Source organism: Hyperolius riggenbachi, chromosome 4 (assembly GCF_040937935.1).
Source record: "Hyperolius riggenbachi isolate aHypRig1 chromosome 4, aHypRig1.pri, whole genome shotgun sequence".
Lineage (NCBI taxonomy): Eukaryota > Metazoa > Chordata > Amphibia > Anura > Hyperoliidae > Hyperolius > Hyperolius riggenbachi.
This window is the reverse complement of record NC_090649.1, coordinates 223,888,038-223,910,448: the sequence shown is the minus strand read 5'-3', so window position 1 is coordinate 223,910,448 and position 22,411 is coordinate 223,888,038. Positions and strand designations below refer to the sequence as shown.

The 22,411-nt window shown below is 41.0% G+C and overlaps 1 protein-coding gene across 2 annotated transcripts in view; it reads right to left on the bottom strand.

Annotated features, from left to right (window-relative positions):
• Positions 1-22,411, bottom strand: part of MLIP (muscular LMNA interacting protein) — a 446,927-nt gene that overhangs the window by 156,550 nt on the left and 267,966 nt on the right. Inside the window, exons 2-4 of one of the 2 annotated variants that reach the window (XM_068281387.1) lie at positions 12,192-12,338; positions 9,926-10,309; positions 2,968-4,359 (exon numbers count right to left, since the gene is read on the bottom strand). In XM_068281387.1, coding sequence (XP_068137488.1) covers positions 2,968-4,359; positions 9,926-10,309; positions 12,192-12,338 — 1,923 coding nt within the window. The remainder of the gene's footprint in view (positions 1-2,967; positions 4,360-9,925; positions 10,310-12,191; positions 12,339-22,411) is intronic. The other variant, XM_068281389.1, reaches the window with a different exon arrangement.

Here is a 22,411-nt window from a genome sequence, read left to right as displayed (position 1 = left end):
TGTTGGACCAATGGCAATCAATACTTCAATAACCTTTAATCAACATCTTCTTAAAAAAGTTTCCAACATTATAAAGACAAATAAATTGTACACTTTACAAGAAGGTAAGCAAGGTAGGTGCAGAGGCTGGTCAAATAAAATAAAATACTATTATAGATGCATTCCTATTAAGAGCTTGATTCACAAAGCGGTGCTAACTGTTAGCACGCCTGTGAAAAGCCCCTCAGCACGCCTAAAACAGCTTTTTGCGTGCTAAATCGTGCGCAAAATGCATTGCGTGCAAAGTTATGAGTGCAAATGTTCACTTGCGCAAAGTTCTTGCTCGGCGCAAAATGTTGCATCATTTGTGCATATTTCGCGAAAAACTGTGTGCGATTTTTTTGAAGCTAACTACTTAGCACCCTAGTTAGCACGCACAAAGCCTTTAGGCGTGTTAACTAGGTTAGCACCGCTTTGTGAATCGAGGCCTAAGTCTGTTGTTGAGGATAGGACTATACAAAGAGCACTAAAGATTGTAACATAATAACTCACTGCCCTGGATCACCAGAGGCTGAGGACATAAAAGTTTTACATGTTTTACATGTTATCACATGCATTAACAAATCAACATTAACCCTTGCACTCAAAGTTTGGAATGGATCTAATCTCTCCAAAAATTAAAGTCTGGCATCTAGTATCCACTACTGGCCCCTGTATTAGACCTCATTGCTGTTGGAGACAGGTCTGCTGGTCCTAGTAGTGCACCAACCATAACCCAACAATCCTTCACACCACTACTGGCATCTAGTATCCACTACTGCCACCTGTATAAAGCCTCAGTGCAAAATCAATGTTCTTTTGGTCATTTAACTATCATTGAACAACCTCAGCCTGACCATAGAGGCTGGAAAACCGCGATCACCTGCACTGCCATGATTGTGCGCACAAGCACGGAGGCCACTACACACTACTACACAAAGATTGCCACAGAGAGGACTATCTTTTATGTCCTGGAGGTGCCAACTAGTAAAAACAAAGAAATGCTCACCTGACGTAATCACTAAAGGTCTGTGCGGTTGTTTGTGGACTGTGGTGCGTTAAACGCAGCGTTTTGTCTGTCAGTGTGAAGCAGGCATAACCCTTACACTACTAACTGTACACACGGCGTACGTTTTAAAGCACTTTATTCCACCAATTTAGGAATGCAATGTGATTTCTGCCCTTTAGAGATTGAAGCACAACTCTGCGTCGACTACGTAATTTCTGGTGAGACTTTTGCCATGGATCCCCCTCCGGCATGCTCTCATCCAGGTGTTAGGCCCTTTGAAACAACTGTTCCACCACTTTTGTGGCCAGAAACAGTCCCTGTAGGTTTTATGATTTGCCTGTCCATTGAAGTCTATCAAGATTTGCCTGATTTGCCCGTTTGTGAACTTTTGCAGACATTTGCGTACGTGATTCTTAAATTTGATGTTTCGCCCATCGTTAGTGGCCAAATCAAATACAAATCAATATTATACCTTGCACTTAAAGAGTACCTCCAGGAAATAAAGACAGAACCTGTCATGACAGGCTCTGTCTTAATGTTGCATGATTGGGGGGGTTCTCAGGTTTAAATACTTAACTGATCTGATGTTAATCAGGTCACAGGAGATGCTTCACCTCCTACTTGGGAATGCAGTTTCAGAAAGGTTTCCGAAGTCTTGCCAGCCACCAATTAAGCCATGGCTGCTGAGCTAGGGGTTGGACCACGACAACACAAGCGGGTGTGGCCAAAGCATCCGCAGAGTTTTTTCAAAAATCCCACCATGATTGTAATTCAAAGGGGGGGTCGAGCGCGCATCTGCCTGGAGGAATTACGTCAAGTCAGGTAAGTCTTTAACCCCAAGACCCCTCCCCCAGTCCTGTAACATTAAGAAAGAGCATAGCATGACAGGCCCTGTCCTTTTTACTTTAGGTAGTCAAAGCTTGCATATGCAGCAATGCATAACACACAGCGTTAAAAACTGTGAAACAAAATTGAGGATCTTACCCATATGGTATATGTGTTTTATGGAGAATTTTTGCATAACACAGCTGTTGATTGAATCCAATATTTTTAATTCTCCTACAGCTGCTGTTCAACTATATTCTCCTTATTCCGTCTTATAGACTGAGGAGCTCACCATCTAATCCCTACCATAGTCCTATGTCCACTGTAGTCTGGGGCCAACTTTAGGGGGAAAACACCCAATACTTATTGGTATGTTTTTGGGATGTGAGAAGAAACCAAAGTGCCGGGAGGAAAACCACACAGACATGGGTAGAGCGTACAAACACCTTGCAGATAGTGCCCTGGCTGAGATCCGAAATGGGGACCCAAGAAAAGAGTGCTATGCACTATGCCAAAGTGCTTACCGGGGGGGAGATCCCCGGCAGGGGTCCACCTTATTAAAACTCATGTGTAATTTGCAAAGCTACAAAAATGTGTCTAATACATTTCACTGGCATTGGTGATTTTGTGTGAATTTTTTTGCATTTTCAATTTGGACAGCATGCACAATGTGCGATTTGTTTTTCAATGCAAGTCATTGGGAACGCAGAAAATGAGCATAAAATGTGCATTTTGCACAGAAATTTGCATGTGAAATTAATTCGATGGATTTTCATGTAAATTAACTTCATCGGTATTCACAGAGAAATCTCAATGTTAAATGTTGCATATAAGCCGATAAAAAGATGTACACAAATGTTCATACAAAAAAAGAAAAAAAATTGCAAATGCAGAATCATACTTGCAGAAAATTGCATGCATACAATACTAGGACAATTGTGAATGGCCCCTTTGAGTACAATTTCTAATACTAAAAATAAATAATTCTACATACACTAGTTCAGTTAAGTTTCTTTTTTTAATGGTATTACATCTAATATATCACTAAAACTGCTGTTAGTAAAGCTGGTAAATTATCATGCATTTATGCTCCACACAAGATGCATAAAATATACCTGCTTATTTTCCTGATCAGAGTTTGCTGACAGCAATTCACAGGATTTTGTCAAATGTGATCTTGGAAATGCTAAAACATTTTTAGGTAAAGCAGAAATTCTTGATAATTCTTCATAGCTCTGGAAAGGTGGTGTATGGTTTGGAGATACTAATGGGAACATTTCAAGGTTTGGGTCTATATTCTCATGAAATAGTTGTGTTTTTTGATAAAATGGAGGAAATCTGTGGCTTTTTGTAATGTCCATGGGTGAAGAAGATCCTGCACGTCTCTGCTCTAGATTTTCATTAGCATTATATGATGACCTTAACGTGTCTTTGACCGGAACACATCTTTTTACATATGGCATCACATTTTGCTTTTGACTGGCAGCAATTGAAGAGGACCGTTGAAAAGGTAAAGGAGATGGCGATAGTGTAATTCTTTTTGATTTGCCGAAAACAGGGTATTTTTTTAACGAGGTATAGCATTGCCTGTTTAGAGGTGGTTTTTCATTTAATGGGGTGATATTATCTCCATTAGAATGTGATGTTGGACTGAGCTGATGAGGCAGCTGTTGTAATTGGGAAACAGCTCTTGTCCGAGATAACAGTGAATTTGAAGATGACTTTAAGCCCACTGACTGTGAAGACAAACTTCTAAGAGCATATGAATGAACTGGAGATGTACTATGTAAAATATCTGAATCTGAAGCTGATGGTATAACTTCATTTTTCCTTTGAACATTTGAGCATTTTGAATCTTTTGAGTAATTGAGGGAAAAGCAAGATTGTGATTTTCTTGGTGGACTTGATGTTCTTGCAGCCTTGCTAGAAGGTAAATGTTGGGAAAATGTCTTTGTTCCAGAATAAGTTGAATCAGGAGAAAGGGGTCTATCACATGTTGATGTTCTGGATTTTAGCAAAGAAGTTAGAAATGAAAGACGAGATGGTGCTGAAGAAGAAACTTCAGGCCTAGGAATTGGAGATGGAGATTCATTCATGCTACATATTGTTGAAGAAGATCCATAAACAGAGTTGAGCGGGCTTGGACTTTGACATAAAGGGTATTTTATAATTTGTATTGGGAGAGGTGACAAAGAATTTGATGTTATACGCTTATTGAGAGGTGTGTAATGGCTTTGCAAATTTGAATGTGTCAAAAACGATGAAGAGCTGGGCAGTTGAGTATCTGTGGATTCACTATGTACAATTTTGAAAGGGTGTGATGTTTGTGATAACAGGGGCTTACTGATTTTGTGGCTAGCTTCAGGCTGTTTTTCATCAATATTATCAACCACATGAGTACAAGTACTGTGCCCTTCATACTCTAAATTTCCCTTGGATGGGTGTAATAAAATAGAAAACTGAGGTCCATACGAGTCCATGCCAATTTTAGGCAAAGCACAAAGTGGCTGCAAGAAAAATAAAAAAAGATACAATTACAACTGAAGATATAACAGAGATATTCTTGAGTTAGGCCCCATGCACACTGCAAATCCGATTTGCGATTCCGATTTGCAATTCCCTGGATGCTGTCAAAACAAAAAGAAAAATAATGAAAAACGCAGCATGCAGTACCGATTAAAAACCACAAATGTGAATCGGATGTAAAATCCCATCAGAATCGCACATCGGAATCGGCATTGCATGTAGTGTACAACAGGCCTTACACTCATTTTTCATGCCACAGATTACATGTACTGGGCAATAGCAGAAGAGTATAGTGAATTTCAATATCTAGCTGCTTTTTTCAGATATTTTGTCAGATAACATACATATTCATAATTTCAGCATATACTAAGCTGCAGATAACTACTGTACTTACAATGGGACTGATTCATGAACCTATGGTAAGATTGCCATGTGCAGAAAGTACTCCGCAATTGTACCATTCCTTCTGATGACAGCATAGCAAAGGTTGCCTATTCAGGCAATGCACGCTACATTGTCATCTATAGTAACGGTAAAAATCTTATCGTAGTTCGTGAACCTGGGCCGATGTTAGTTATAATGAAAATGAAAGTATTTAACATTCAGTTAGCATGTACCTCTCAAACACATCTGTCTGTTCTGCAGGCATCACCTGACCATCTGAACTAAATGGCCCCCTGCTCATGAAACATATGTATGACAATGTTAAGAGATCATTAGGATGATCTTCAATTCAAAATATACTACTATAGCAATTACAGACCATGATGTATGGAATCCTGCTGGAAAAGATGGATTATCCATCCAATAATGGATGTTTAATCCATCATTTGTAATGTCTAAATGCTCAGACTAGGGATGGTCGCTGCTTTCCGCGGAATTATAAATTCTGTGATTCCGGCCGGAATTTAGGGATTCCGGTTCCGAAGCAATGGAACGGAATTGCTATAGTCCTATTTCGGGAATTTCCACAGAACAAAACGGAATTCAATTTTTTCCCCCTAACTGATTTCTGCCTCATAACAACTATTTCTACTCAATAGACTCCCTCCCTCCTCCTCCCGGAGGGAGGAAGGTCTCGTCTTCCAGGGAATTGTAGGATTTCAAAAGCCAGCTTATATACCTTGGTCGGGAATTGAACCCAGGTCTTGGCCGGGAATTGAACCCAGGTCTAGTGCTCGGTAGGTAGCTCTCTTCACCACTATTCAAACCACCAACACTGCATGCTGAAGCCAGCCTAGCATGTACCATTATAATATATCCAAGAGAAAAATGAGCTTGCTTAAGGATTTGTAGGATTTTAAAAGCCAACTCACATACATTGGCCAGGCCCAGGAATTGAACCCAGGCCTACCGCTCTGGATTTCTTTGTTACAGCTGATACAATTCCTGCAATAAATCTACAGTTTGTCTACTTCCATAGAAGCAGACATATTAACATCCTGGGATTACAAATGAACTCTCTGCCATGGCAGTCAGCTGACAAGGCTAAGGGATCAAATTATCACTTGAAGTAAGGAGAAATAATTCACTTTTCTTATAAATCACCTTACCCTATTTATCCTCAAACTCAACTATAAGGGGGTTGATATACAAAAGGGCTGTAACATGGCACACTGTGCAGAAATGTTACCGGCCGGCCCGCACTGACAATAGTTACGCGTGTATGCTTAGTACGGAAGTAGCATAGTGCACGCTACGCTACTTCCGTACCGCGGATACAATTTACACATGTTGCAATAGTAACCCTGGTCACGCTATTACTGCAACGAGCACTACTATTGCCAGTACAGGAGGTGTTAATGGCCTTTTGTGCATCAACCCCATAGAGAGATCATTTGTGAGATAAGGGAGTTGATGCATAAAGCTAATCTCACAAATAATGTCATCCTATTTATTAACTTATGATTGATCTCTCCTTTTCTGTCTAACTCCCAATTTACAAACTCCCAACATGTTTTAAATAGTGGCTTTGTCAGGGGACATCAATACAAGGTAGAAGCTTGCTTGAGTCTGGTCTTTAGGACCCGCAGCCTGCTACCTGCACACGACCTGGGATCCGCTTTCTGACCCACAACCTCCTTTTTGGCTGCCTAATGCAGCCATGAAGAACGGGCAGCAGGGAACTGCTATAATTAGCTGTCTGGATCTGCTCCTACTCGTCCTCCACCCGGGCAACGCTGCACTTCCAACATGTCTTCTAGCTTACCATCACAATAGCACATAAGATCTTGGCCCAGAGCATTGTGTCAGCGTTATAGCGCTGCCCAGTGGTGGGAGAGGGGTGATGAAAGAGGCCGTGTGTATGATAAAGAGGTGCAAAGAAATTTGGGCAGCCAGTTTCAGCAAATAGAATATCTGCAAATTTACCAATATTATACTTTTTAAGTTGGCAATTATGATAGTAAAATATCATTAAATAATACTGATATTTTACTACAACTAAACCTAACTCTATTCTCGCACAAAACCCTCCCTCTACAGATGCCTAACCTTTAATCACCCCCTGCTGATGCCTAACCCTAAGTCTCACCCTGATGCCTTACTTTAATTGACACCCCCATGCCTAACCTTAACTGACTTCCCCACACCTAACCTTAATTGACACCACCCCCCCTCCTATCCTTAAAGACACCACCCACACCTAAACTTAAAACCCTCCCCACAGATGTCTAGCCCACAAAAATGTGAATTATTGGGGGCCCCATAGGCTCTTTTATTTGCATAGAGATAAAGGTGCTACACAAACTGTTGCTGATATAAACAAAAATCTTTTTTTATAAAATATATTCTTATGCTGGGAAAACAAGAAACAGTCACTTTAAGTTATGTTCTTAAAGGACAACTGAAATGAGAGGGATATGGAGGCTGCCATGTTTATTTCCTTTTGAGCAATAGCAGTTGCCTGGCTATCCTGATGATCCTTTGCCTCCAATACTTTTAGCCATAGACCCTGAACAAGCATGCAGCAAATCAGATGTTTCTGGCATTGTCGTTCGATATGTCTGGATTAGCAGCATGCTTGTTTCTGGTGGTATTCAAACACTACTGCAGTCAAATAGACCAGCAGGGCTGCTAAGTAACTGGCATTGTTTAAAAGGAAATAAATATGGCAGCCTTCACATCACTCTAAGTTCAGTTTTCCTTTAAAATCCATGTCTCTGGAATTTAGGTTTACTGACATGACATACCACTTCTTGTCATAAAATGAGAATTGGCTAAAAAAGTACATATAGATACAAGAATACACGGGAATGAGATATTTTGTACCCACACCAAACAACAGCAAAGATTAAGGATAAGTGTGCTATGACAGATTATTCATTTTAATGGTAGGGTTACTGTGACAAAAGATGATGAAAAATTATGGTTTGTAGTTTGAGCATGCCTAGTGAGGGTGTCCACAACCCCAACGTCTGTACAGTTCACAAATAATAGACAAAAAAATAAATTGCTATGTGTAATTTACCAATGCAATTCAAGGTGAAGATCAGCCTCCCATTTTTAATGCATATGATAGAGAAGTTGGATTAATTAGCATTGTGGCAGTTTTTTTTGCATATCTGAACTTTTTAGAATTTCGATGTTTAATATACCTGGCTGTTAGCTCCTGTGTTCTTGCTAGGAGAGTGGGAGTTTTCTCCAGCATGATGCAGATCATCTGACCCCACCCACCTCCTCTCTCTGCTGGAGGATAAGGATAAAGAAGCTGCTAGATGTATTCCTTTCTAAACAATGCAATTGCCTGGCTTTACTGCTGCTCCTCTCGCTCAATATTTAAGCCACTGACTGAATCAGTTCACAAATCAGGTGTGCTGACTAAAGTTTGAGGACACTTGCACATGCTTGTGAATGATCAGTAGTACAGCCAGGCAATTGACATTGTTTGAAAGGAAATAAACGTAGCAATGTCCAAGTTTTCCTTAGGCAGCAAAAAATCTTGAAACAGACCCAACAACAAAGAGACAATTTGCATATTGAGCAGTGATGTATTGTGGGACAAATCAGAGATCACTCCAACCTGAATAATTTCAAATACCTTGGGCTTGATTCACAAAAGGGTGCTAAGTGTTAGCACGCCAGTGAAAAGCCACTTTGCATGTGCTAACATGCTTTGAACGTGATAACTAATGTGCTAAGTATTTAGCACATAGAAAGTACTCAGCACCGTAGTTAGCACATGCAAACTACTTAGCACTGTAGTTAGCACATGCAAACTACTTAGCACCATAGTTAGCATGGTGCTAAGTAGTAGTTTGCATGTGCTAACTAGGGTGCTAAGTAGTTTGCATGTGCTAACTATGGTGCTAAGTTTGCATGTGCTAACTACGGTGCTAAGTAGATTGCATGTGCAAACTACTTAGTACCCTAGTTATCATGTCCAAAGCGTTCAGGCGTGCTTACTATGTTAGCACCCTTTTGTGAATCAAGCCCCTTTTGTTTTAACCACATTCCAACCACCTAACACCGATTGGCGGCCACAAGGTGGCTCTACAGGTCCGCCTAACGCTGAAAGGTGTCAAGTCCTAGGGGAGGAAATTAGCAGGGTTTTTGCGCATCCCCGCTTGAGTGACGGAGCTCCACACCGTCAACAGTCTGCCAGCTGCGATCAAAGATAGCAGACTGTTAGATGCGAAACCGCCGTCTATTTACATTGTACAGCGCTTCAATCTACTGCAGCACTGTACTGGGGATATCCCTGTCACTTGGCTGTCCCCTGGAGTAGGAAGGGAAAGGATCGCGCTCATCAGCTGATGCATATGAGAGACGATCAAGATGATTGGACCTTGGGGGAAGGGTGGGAGGGGAGAGAAAGTAAAAAAAAAGCGATCAGAGCCCACCGACAGAAAGCTGTATTGGTGGGCAGAAAAGGAAGGAAGATCCATTTGTGTGCGGAGTTGTATGGTTCTGCAGTGAGCTTTTTAAGCTGCAGTGGCCAGAATTGTAAAAAATAGCCTTGTCCCTAGGGGGGTGTAAGCCTGTGGTCCTTCAAGCAGGGATGCGCGTGCATTGGTGTGTGTGATCCCCTGCAAAACCCCGCCCCAGGACTTGATGCCAATTGGCGTTACGCAGTCCTGGGGCTGCCACCTTACAACTGCCATTTGGCGTTAGGCGGTCGCAAGGAGGATAAATAACCTCCTGTCATGCACACAGCCATGCTTGCATGCTCTTCTCTGCGTGTGCTGTGGCCGCTTTCCTATGCACATGCACCCCCAGATGTACTAACTTGTTTCGGTCACTGGCCGAGGACAACAGAGGAAGTACAACTCACACATGTAGACACACTATTGGGAACCACGGCAGTGAGTATGACAATTATAGTAAAATTGGCAGGGAAGATGGTGGTACATGTGCCAGCTCCCAGTTATTTTAAATATAAAGTATTTATTGCATATAGTGTTTGCAAAATTATGTGCATTGCTAATTAATTTGTACTTTTTAACAGAAAATTGGTCACGTTCCGTGTTTTGTCTGACATGCTGACTACAAAGAAACTGTGAGATGTATTTGAAATAAATAATAACATTTGAAGAATGAAAATTATACCGGCAGCTCTTGATCACTGACGTCGTAGCTGAAATCGTCTGCTTTTGAGAAATGCATTTTGTTTTCATTTGCTCTAGCTATGTCTGCGTTTGGCTTTGCTCTTGTTGATTGCTGTATTCCTCTAAAATCACAGCCCTTTTCTTCAAAGGGTTTAATGCTTTGGTTCTGTTTTTTGCTTAGTTCATCTTCCCCGTCATCAGAGTCCATCACTGCAACAAATTCAGCTATAAAAAGGTCATTATGTTTTATCTCCTTTACACTGTGTGAGGCAGGTTCTTCCTTTGCAAAATCCCTTTCAGAGTTCCATTTATGCCGTGTGACTGAAAAACTTCTAGAATTTTCATCAGTGTTTTTGTCCAAGATCCTTTCACTTTCTTCTGTATTCTAAAGAAGTAAGAAGAAAAACATTTTTAAATAAATAAATATAGTATAAAGACAGACTAGTATGAAATGTTTCAATGTCTCAGTAACAATAAGCTGTAAAAACCTATGCAGGGTTATTCCACAGAAAAATCAAGTGGTGCAAATTTGTTGGACATAAGAGACAACCAGGGATGAGCAGAAACTAAGCCAGTGCGAATTTACGCATCGTAGTTCGCATCTACGCATCGTAGGTGAAGTTTCAAAACTACGCTTACAAATTTACGCATAGCGAAGTACTGTTACGCGTAGCTTACGCCCACTATGCATAGTTAACATGTGTATTGTGTAGTGAGCTACGAATGCGTTACTCATGTCTAATTTTCCGCGTGTGATTGTATGCTTAAAAATGTACGCATTGGAAAGGGGAATGTACGCATAGAGGAGTTCCCGGTATAAGCATTTAAAAAAGAATTAATGCATAAAATTTCCTGCATACAGGCATAAGCATCCGCATACACTACGCTTCACACTACGCGTAATTGCATATTTTAACGTGTAGTCTACGAAATGCATATGAAGCAAATATTTGATTTTGAAGCCGTAGTTTGGTGAATCGTAATTGCGTAAAACTACGCGTAGTTCCAGCGTAGCGAAGTTGGCTGACTACGACCATCTGGAGACAACCATGTACTCTTATATTATGACTTTGCTTTAGTTAGATCAACAATTGATACATTTTTGGCAAAAATGTATCTAAGTTGCGACCGATGTGGCACGTTGTGCTTTAGATTCCGAGCAGATCACAGTGATGCAATCTTCTGGGAATCAAAGGCAAAAACTGATGCGTGCATGCCCTGTTTAAGAGTCAGTAGGTTTACTGTCACTTTTCTCTTGACCATGTCCCTGACTTGTCAAGATGCTGTGGAACACTGCTGGAAAAATTGTCCTTGGATACCTGAAAAGTAGATAGTTGTGCACTTAAAACAAACTGCACAGGAAATGTTTGTAGGAAATCTGTACTGATTATTAGCAGGAACAAGTTGTGCAGTAGATAGAATGGAATATGACATAATAATGCAAGATGTGTCCAGTGCTAGCCTAGCTGTACTGAGACTTGGGCAGGAATTGTGATATTCACACAGCTATCATTGCTTTTTGGACAAAAGCAGGTTAGATAAATATACAGACCATAAATTAAAATGTTTTTGACTATAATTTTAAAGGTGACTATGTACTTTTTCATTTAGTCACACTCTTTAGCAGCCCCTCAGAATAGCTTATTTAAAAGGCTTTATTTAAAGTAAACCTGTAGGGAAAAAGTACCCCTAGGAGGTACTTACCTCGGGAGGGGCAAGCCTCTTGATCCTAAAGAGGCTTCCCCCAACCCCCTCCATCCATCTTTTTCAGTGCCAGGATCCCCCTAAAATTCCACCAACAAGGGCTTGTCAGCATGCACGCTGGCACAGCAATGGCTTTCCAATGGGCTCTGGCACAAAAACCCGAGCCTGATCGGGTGCGCTCTACTGCTCAAGTGCAGACAGCTCATGCCTGTGCAGTAGAGTGGACCCGATCGGGCTCAGCTCTTTCCGCCAGAGCCAGAGGGGAAAGCTGCGACTGCACCTGCACACAGTGGCAGCTAGAGTGTTTATATTTACCATTCGTGTGGGGGACCCAGTGGTAGAAGCTATCTGCGAGGGACGATGGGGGGAGCCTCTTTAGGATCCAGAAGTATCCCCCTGCCAAGGCAAGCACCCCTAGGGGGAAGTTTTTATTCTTACAGGTGTACTTTAAGACTGGACAGCCCTAATCTGAAGATACCTGTGAGGGAAATGGGGCCTTGCTCATTTCCATCTCTATCCTCTATACATTGCATTAGATTATCTTCTCCCAGTGCTAGCATTACCTTTTGTGCCATTTCTTCTTTGTGGCCTATTAGAATTTTAGGCAGATAAACTGAGTCCTTTCCAACCAACACTTGACTGGGAAGTGTTCCAACAGCTGGAACAAATGTGAAAGTCAAAGGGGTTGTTCTTCCATCAATCAATGAAGCCTAAAATAAATAAACCAACAAACACAGTAATAATAATCATAAATTAATAGGAATCTTTAGTTCATTTTAAAATGTCAAAAGAAAAATTAACTTGAATGGGGGATATTAGGGTTTGTTTCCTGAGCAAATATTTCAAATATAATGAGGTATCTGTAGTGAATTTCAGCATATTTAACAAGATATACGTAGGATATTCCTGGCAAGCTACCATTCAAACAATCAACAATATTATTAGCATGTATTGCTGTGGAAAACATATCAAGGACATTACCAAAGATTTACAGTAATTAGGTAATGGAACTAAGCGGTATATGCACAAAATGTTGGTAAGCTTAACGTGTGCAGAGAGTGCATGTGACGGTTGTTGACTTTATGCAATATAGCAATAGTATAAGTCGCTTTGCATATGAAATGTTTACATTACCTTATACAAACAAGTGTTGCATGTTTTAAACCAGTTACAATAGTTGCATAACTCTCTACATTAATTCTGCAAACCTGGTTGAACATACATTAAGTTTACTGATTTTTTGTTCATATACCCCTATGTTTCATAGAGAGGGCATGCATTTTTATTTTTCCAAGTTAACATTGTTTTTCTTTCCCTCTAGTTTATGTCTGCTTTACCATTGAGAACCATAGCATTAAAGTATCACTATCGATAAAAGTTATAACATTTAAAACACATTTGTATACATACATATATGATGTACATTTGTCCCAGACTATCATGATCTGTAACCACTTCAGCCCCTGGGTTGTTTTCACTTTACAGACGCAAGACATTTTCAGATTTCAGCGCTCCTCCTATTCATTTGCCAACAACTTTATCAATACTTATCACACCTAAAGTATCTAGATGTTGTTTTTTTGCCACAAATTAGGCTTTTGTGGGTGAATTTTTTTTTAGCCAATTATTTTAATCTCTGTGCATTTTAACCACTACCCGTGGCAGTGTACAGTATCTACACTCCGTTCCATAGAGCAGAGCATGCCTTTTGGCGATGTCTGGTAACTTCCTATGATGGTTTTTAGTATACATCAGGTTTTAAATGGAAATGCTCATAGCTATACTTTTGCAGACATAATATTTATTAAAAAACTAATAATAATGATATTAAAAAAGAAAATAAGAATAAAAATAATATGTATTATACTAATTTGACGTACATTATAAAACTAATTTATTTTCAGTGGTAGACTGGTATACCATCAACTTTCCCCTTTTCTCGATCAGTTTCCCCACCTAGAACTCATATAAGTAAGCCATTAAAGGGAACCTGAACTGAGGGGCATATGGATGTTTCCTTTTAAACAATACCGGTTGCCTGGCAGTCCTGCTGATCACTTTGGGTGCAGAAGTGGCTGAATCACACACCTGAAACAAGCATGCAGCTAATCCAGCCTGACTGTCAGAGCACCTGATCTGCATGATTGTTCAGGGGCTGTGGCTAAAAGTATTGGAGACACAGGATCAGCAGGAGAGTCAGGCAACTGGTAGTTTTTTTTAAAAGGGACAATGCACAACGTTCTCAGTTTAGGTTCCCTTTATTAAGTTCACTTGGAGTCCCATGTTTTATCCCTGTTCTAAATTTACTATCTTACTTTATACAGCTAAAGCTTGATCTAGAAATGTATTGATACTATGCCTCAGGGAGATTTCCAGGTTTAGAGATAGACAAGTGTTTTGCCTTCATTGTAGAATGAAGAGCTTTTTTGTTGTAGTTTTGTTTTTAACTTAATTTACTTTATTTTCCAAGCAGTTTTCCTCATAAAAAGAAAGAAAAGTACGAAACAGTTTAGAGGCTTGAAATTTTTTTTCCCAGTATTTGAAAACTAACGTTTAATACATTAAATGGCACTAACTGGCACTAATGACCAGTTTATAGCTCTAGGGAGCTTAAATTACTGCTTGATTGAAGATAGAGCTATTGAGTGAGAAATAATTAAAGTGATACTAAGAGTTTGTGAAACTGCATAGATGATCTTATTCTAATGAAATTCAGTCACCTGGCTTTCATGCTGATATGTTGGCTTCAATAGTTTCAGATACACACCTGCGGCAAGCATGAGGCTAATTTAGGCACACTGTAAATCCAGAACACCGGAGTTTAATGCTCATTATTCAGGCAGTATTCACCACTGAGGGGGTGTTTTCTCCTTATGGACCAGAGCAATTTTCACATTTTCAGCGCCCTTTCATTCACCAATAACATTATCACTACTTATCGCAAATGATCTATATCTTGTTTTTTTTCCACCACCAATTAAGCTTTCTTTGGGTGGTACATTTTGCTAAGAATTATTTTATTCTAAATGCATTTTAATGGGAATAGTAAAAAAAAAGAAAATGGAAAAAAAATAATTTCTCAATTTTCAGCTAATATTGTTTTTAACCACTTAAAGTGGACCCAAATTAAAAATACAAGATTTCAGAAATAAAATCTATTTTCTAAATTATAATAAAAAATAGCAGCTTTTTTTTCAGTAGCATGATGACAAATATAAAATATTTTACATTTATTGGAGGAACCCCTCCTTTCCTTCCTCATATTGTCGGGACAGAATCTGGGAGACTGGTGGAGTAGGAGGTGTTCTGCAAAAGAGTAATTGCTAATGGCTGCCACCTGTATAATCCTAGTTATGAAAAGAGGAGGGTGAAAAGCATGCACTGAAATGCTCATAGGCTTGAAGGAGTGTTTATTTATCTTTGTATGTGTCAGAGTGGTGCAACTAAATATTTTGAATTAAAAAAATGTTTGGTTTGGGTCCGCTTTAAGGACTGCAGTGTTAAACCCACCTAGTGACCAGGCCTTTTTTTTACTAAACAGGCCACTGCAGCTTTAAGGCCTCGCTGCAGGGCCACACAACTCAGTATACAAGTGATTCCCTCCCCCCCCCCCCCTTTTTCTCCTCACCAACAGAGCTCTCTGTTGGTGGGGTCAGATCACCCCAGATGTGTTTATTTATTTTTTGTAAATATTTTAATTTCTTTAACAAAATGTTGCTTTTTTTATTATTTTAATTCCCCTCTTCCCCTCCCTCCCCCAGTCGGCCTATGACACCGATCGGCTGTGATAGGCTTCAGCCTATCGCAGGGGATCGCTTCTGTGTCCACCAAAGGGGACAGCCATGTCACACAGCTGTCCCCAGTACATCGCTGCCTCAGATCGCAACGCTGTACATAAATGCGCGCATGCTCCCCTGAAAAGCCCATTCCCAGCCATTCACGACAATAGGCGTGGAGCGGTCCTGGGGCCTGAAGCAGTTAACGATGTACAGTATACTATAAGCATAGAAGAGCAAAATCAGTGGTTTTCAGTTCAGTGCGTTTATGCACAAAGGATTTTGCAAAAAATACCAACATTCTTTTCATTTTGAAAAATCAACAACTCAATTACTCCCTTGGAACTTTTTAACATTTGCTACCAACGATTCCTATTGGTTTATCCATCAAGACTAATGGGAAGACTTGGTGGTAAATTAAAATATGCTGAGGTCAGGGCTCTTGGTTAGTTTGCAAGGACAAGGAAGTGATTAAAGAAATGGTGTAGCATTTTTGCAATCATAAAATGCAGTCATGTAACAGAAAAGCATAAAAGAAAAACAAAAGGAAAGAAAAATGAAATAAGGACATGCATTACTGCACTGGAGTTTAATACTTAAAGTGTGTTTTATTAAATAAAAAAAATATTGTGGGTGGTTTTAATGATATCAACCTCTTATTAAATGATATGGTGGACCAAAAAACCCAAATTTATTTACCCTCGCCTTCTTTAGGGGCACATGAATCTGGGAGAGAGCACTTAATCACTCATCAGCATTGAAACAAGGCTGCTATTTAGGGTTGAAAAGAGACATCGCACTCTTTTCTTGAATGGTACTTGCCCAGTGTTGTAAACTATTTAGGTTGATAGAGAAAAGAGATGAAAATCCACTTCTTCTTCCCTACTGATCATCCAACCTGCATGGTAAATGAAAGGTTACAGAATCTTTGAATGGGGGCTTTGCAATTTTTTGACACATGCCTATTCTTTAGGCCTTGAACTGCACTGCATCAAATGAGGGTACACGGCAGTGAAAAGCCCAGCAACAAATAGCCACCACAGCTCTCTGTATATCAGAGTCTTTAACCAGTTTTCAAGTACATGACAATTCTGACATTACAAATGTGTCCCTATATAAAAAAAATAAAGGTGCGTGCGTGCGTGAGTGAGTGCGTGCGTGTGTGTGTGTGTCTACAAAAATCCTCATAAACACAGTTACCCTAAGTCAGAACTTGGTGTGCGTAGTAATGAGTGAAATAAGTATTTGATCCCCTATCAAAAGATGACTTAGAACTTGTTGGCAAAAACCCTTGTTGGCAATCACAGATGTCAGATGTTTCTTGTAGTTGGCCACCAGGTTTGCACACACGTCAGGAAGGATTTTGGGCCACTCCACTTTGCAGATCCTCTCCAAGTCAGTAAAGTTTCAAGGCTGAGGTTTGGCAAATTGAACATTCAGCTCCCACCACATATATCCTATTGGCTTAAGGTCTAGAGACTGGATAGGCCACTCCATGACCTTCATGTGTTTTCTGAGCCAATCATTTGTTGCCTTGGCCATGTGTTTTGGGTCATTTGTCAAGCACATACCTACAACCCATTGTGCATCCAACCACAACACATTTTCAATGCCCTGGCTGAGGGAAGGAGGTGCTTACCCAAGATTACCCAAGATACCCAAGATTTGTTGGTACATGGCCCACTACATTGTACAAGAAAAACACCACCAAAGCATTATGTGTCCACCTCCATGTTTGATGGTGGGGATGGTGTTCTTTGGTTCAAAGGCAGCAATCCTCTTTGTCCAAAGTTTGTGAATTGATGCCAAAGAGCACAATTTTTTTCCTCCCCCCACATAGCAACAGAACAAGTTGCTAGACTGGAGGCTAGTGATGCATTTGTACAGCCTCAGCCCGAACTGTTGCCCAAGGGTTTAATTCCTAATACCTCCCAGATGACAGACTTCATACTGGGCATGAGGCTTTTCTTGAAGATGCAGAACATTATATATTTATTTGAAGTATGCATTGAGTAAAGGTTTGATTTAACTTTTTTTTTTTGTTAATGGAGGTAAACATATATTTCCTTTATTTGTTTAAACATGAAAACTGTATCATATTCCAATGCCACTTGAAATATGTTAAGGCCTTCATTTTGCATTTGGATATTATGGGTTTTTTCTGAATAAAAGGTTTAAAAGTTCGTTTTCCTATCCAGATGCAATTATGTGTACTTGGGCTAAAATCAAAGTATTTCAGCTCTCAGCAAAGTATAAACGACGCAGGAAGTAAATAGCAATCGTTATTCAATATCATTAAAATGTATGATCAAACATTTTTACATTCGGGAAAAGATACTTAGGCTGCTTCAAAACAGATTCAAGTATGAAGGAAAGTACATAAAACAGAAAAGTACGTTATGAGTGGTTTCACACTGTCATTTTGCGGTTAACAAGTTTATTTATTTACCAAAAGTTCAGACTTTTACTGAACATATGTTCCACTGATCTAAAAATGAACAACCAAGACACACAGTAGATAAAAAAAAAAAACCTTCAATTGCACATCCGCTGTGTTACTAGTTTTAAATATTTTTTTTTCAGTGAGGTAGGATAATAAAGCAATAAGTTATTCCTACTAACAGAAAGAGCAAAGTGATGAATGACAACTTGTGTCACGGTCCGGACCAAATCAATAGAAGAGCTCTCAGGGAGGGGTTATATTGAAACACAATCAACAATAAAATAAAAGTAAAAGAGCCATTAAAACAAATACAATTAAAAACTATCAGTATCACACAATGCAATTTACCCAGCTACGGTGTAAGAACAAAGAAGACCACAGAGCTTGGAGGCCTAACTGGCCGTTGAGTTACTGCATCTTGCCACAATGGCTATTAAAGTTAATGGAACAGGTTCAGGGGCGTAGCAATAGGGGTTGCAGAGGTTGCGACCGCATCGGGGCCCTTGGGCCAGAGGGGCCCCGGTGGACCCTCCCTCAACCACAGTATTACCTCTCTATTGGTCCTGTGCTCATAATAATCACTTCTATAGATACTTTGAATAGTGGTAATCATTAAGAAACTAGTTCCCATTCCCTTCTTGCACATCTGACACTGTAGTTGCCATTGGCAGGTTTTTGTGCGCCGTATCAATTGTTATGTATAGAGTTCTTTGGGGGCCCCATCATAAAATTTGCATCGGGGCCCACAGCTCCTTAGCTACGCCACTGAACAGGTTACACTTCCTGTGATGCAATGCGCTGGAAGTGATCCAGCTGGCACAGAGGCTGCAGTGTCTTATTGTGCATGGCACCAAGAAAACAGTCAATAGTAAGAAAATTGTGTGTGTTTGTGGTGCAGTGCACATGCGCAGATGAGGATTTTCAGGCGTATGTCCTGTCCAGCAGTGTGCATGTGGCTTAGAGGTGTGGCTTTTTTGGGTGGCAGGTGGCTTCTGGTGTCCTTGTAGGCGCAGTCTGCCGCATGTACTAACCTGTGTATAGTGGTGCAATGCATTGCGGTAGCCAATTTTGCTGTGAGCACCGGGTATAAGAGGACCTTGAAGCTAATTTTATGACTACGTGTTGGATATCACAAATGTCAATGGAACAAATTGCAAAATTAATAATGCATATTTCAAAGCAAAAACATGTGAAACACAAGGGGGGGGGGGGGGGAGTAATGACTTCTATTCCTGCACAGTTCTGTTAATTTCTTGATGTATGAGCAGGTTATGCCTGTCACAAATGATTTAAGGAACTCCACCTGGGCTGACCAAGTCCTTTCAGGTCCTTTTTTTAAAAAGACTACATAAATCAAAAGGTCACATATGAAACTTTAATTACTGCTGGAATGCTGTTTTTGCTTTGGGGCCTCCTTGCTGTGCCTTTATTTCTAGGCCACTTTTCAGGCACTTTCACCACCCAAAAAATCTAATAATAACTGGTGGATTTGATATGCCCTCCACCATTGTTCATTTTTTCATTGGTCTAAATTGTACTGAAAAAAGTGCCTCATTTTCACCAAAACAAAATGGGACATTTTCATTCATCTGTCTTATTCACTGGTAGTAATGATTAGAAAATATTAGTGAAAATGCATATTTTGGTTTAACAGGAAGCAGTATTTGTGAGGGATGAACTTAAAATGTGCAGGTGCTAACCAAATTATTTGATAAATGAAGCAGCAGCTTGATTAAATACTTAACTCCCTATTGGCAGCCATTACAAAGTTCTGTTTCCCCCCTCCCACATTTTGCTACCATTTGAATCCAAATTTGTATTTCAAATCAAAACGTTTAGATCATCACCATTCACTTCTAGTGACAGTCATTGACGTTAGGAATGGCAGGAATACTGCAGGTGGCAAAAACATATGGTATCAAACAGTGCCACATCTCCACTGAACTAACTAGGTTGAATATACAGAAGGACAGAAATATGAAGAGGACATACAGAAAAATTGATACACTGTGCAAAATAAATAAAACCAATGATACCAGCAGATGGAACTCTATCCTAAATGCTTCCCTTACATTTTAAAGGAAGGGAAAATTGTTGCAACTTTTTTCTTTTCAGGTTGATTACTATGCATATACATGAGATATGTAAAGTGTATTGATGTGAACTTAATTTCTTCTTCCCCTTACCCAGATATTTAGATATGCATTTGGAGACCGTATTGGGGAATGTTTAAAGTCTCATACACACTAGTGTTGGGCGAACAGTGTTCGCCACTGTTCGGGTTCTGCAGAACATCACCCTGTTCGGGTGATGTTCGAGTTCGGCCGAACACCTGACGGTGCTCGGCCAAACCGTTCGGCCATATGGCCGAACTAAGAGCGCATGGCCGAACGTTCCCCGAACGTTCGGCTAGCGCTGTGATTGGCCGAACGGGTCACGTGGTTCGGACCCGAACGCGCTCTGATTGGCCGAACTGTCACGTGGTTCGGGTAAATAAATACCCGAACCACGTCATATCTCCGCCATTTGTCTGTGGGTTTAGCTTTGGGTAGGCAGGCAGGGTAGTTCGCGCTCCAGCCACGCTAGCCAGGGTCCCCCCCAGTCATTGTGTGTCACTGCTGGGAACAGTAGTACACCGCTCGTTCAGCCACACTATATAGCATTCTGTGTACTGTTCTGTGTCTGCTGGGAACAGTGGTACACCGCTCGTTCAGCCACACTATATAGCATTCTGTGTACTGTTCTGTGTCTGCTGGGAACAGTAGTACACCGCTCGTTCAGCCACACTATATAGCATTCTGTGTACTGTTCTGTGTCTGCTGGGAACAGTAGTACACCGCTCGTTCAGCCACACTATATAGCATTCTGTGTACTGTTCTGTGTCTGCTGGGAACAGTAGTACACCGCTCGTTCAGCCACACTATATAGCATTCTGTGTACTGTTCTGTGTCTGCTGGGAACAGTGGTACACCGCTCGTTCAGCCACACTATATAGCATTCTGTGTACTGTTCTGTGTCTGCTGGGAACAGTAGTACACCGCTCGTTCAGCCACACTATATAGCATTCTGTGTACTGTTCTGTGTCTGCTGGGAACAGTAGTACACCGCTCGTTCAGCCACACTATATAGCATTCTGTGTACTGTTCTGTGTCTGCTGGGAACAGTGGTACACCGCTCGTTCAGCCACACTATATAGCATTCTGTGTACTGTTCTGTGTCTGCTGGGAACAGTGGTACACCGCTCGTTCAGCCACACTATATAGCATTCTGTGTACTGTTCTGTGTCTGCTGGGAACAGTAGTACACCGCTCGTTCAGCCACACTATATAGCATTCTGTGTACTGTTCTGTGTCTGCTGGGAACAGTAGTACACCGCTCGTTCAGCCACACTATATAGCATTCTGTGTACTGTTCTGTGTCTGCTGGGAACAGTAGTACACCGCTCGTTCAGCCACACTATATAGCATTCTGTGTACTGTTCTGTGTCTGCTGGGAACAGTGGTACACCGCTCGTTCAGCCACACTATATAGCATTCTGTGTACTGTTCTGTGTCTGCTGGGAACAGTAGTACACCGCTCGTTCAGCCACACTATATAGCATTCTGTGTACTGTTCTGTGTCTGCTGGGAACAGTAGTACACCGCTCGTTCAGCCACACTATATAGCATTCTGTGTACTGTTCTGTGTCTGCTGGGAACAGTAGTACACCGCTCGTTCAGCCACACTATATAGCATTCTGTGTACTGTTCTGTGTCTGCTGGGAACAGTAGTACACCGCTCGTTCAGCCACACTATATAGCATTCTGTGTACTGTTCTGTGTCTGCTGGGAACAGTAGTACACCGCTCGTTCAGCCACACTATATAGCATTCTGTGTACTGTTCTGTGTCTGCTGGGAACAGTAGTACACCGCTCGTTCAGCCACACTATATAGCATTCTGTGTACTGTTCTGTGTCTGCTGGGAACAGTGGTACACCGCTCGTTCAGCCACACTATATAGCATTCTGTGTACTGTTCTGTGTCTGCTGGGAACAGTAGTACACCGCTCGTTCAGCCACACTATATAGCATTCTGTGTACTGTTCTGTGTCTGCTGGGAACAGTAGTACACCGCTCGTTCAGCCACACTATATAGCATTCTGTGTACTGTTCTGTGTCTGCTGGGAATAGTGGTACACCGCTCGTTCAGCCACACTATATAGCATTCTGTGTACTGTTCTGTGTCTGCTGGGAATAGTGGTACACCGCTCGTTCGCCACTGTATAGCATTGTGCTCTGTGTCGCTGCTGGGAATAGTGGTACACCGCTCACCCGTCACTGTATAGCATTGTGCTCTGTGTCGCTGCTGGGAATAGTGGTACACCGCTCACCCGTCACTGTATAGCATTGTGCTCTGTGTCGCTGCTGGGAATAGTGGTACACCGCTCACCCGTCACTGTATAGCATTGTGCTCTGTGTCGCTGCTGGGAATAGTGGTACTGTATAGCATTTCTGTACTGCCACTGTACTGCTGCCAGTCAGCGTGTACTGTAAGGATAAGTGAAATGAGGAAGAAATCCGGTGAA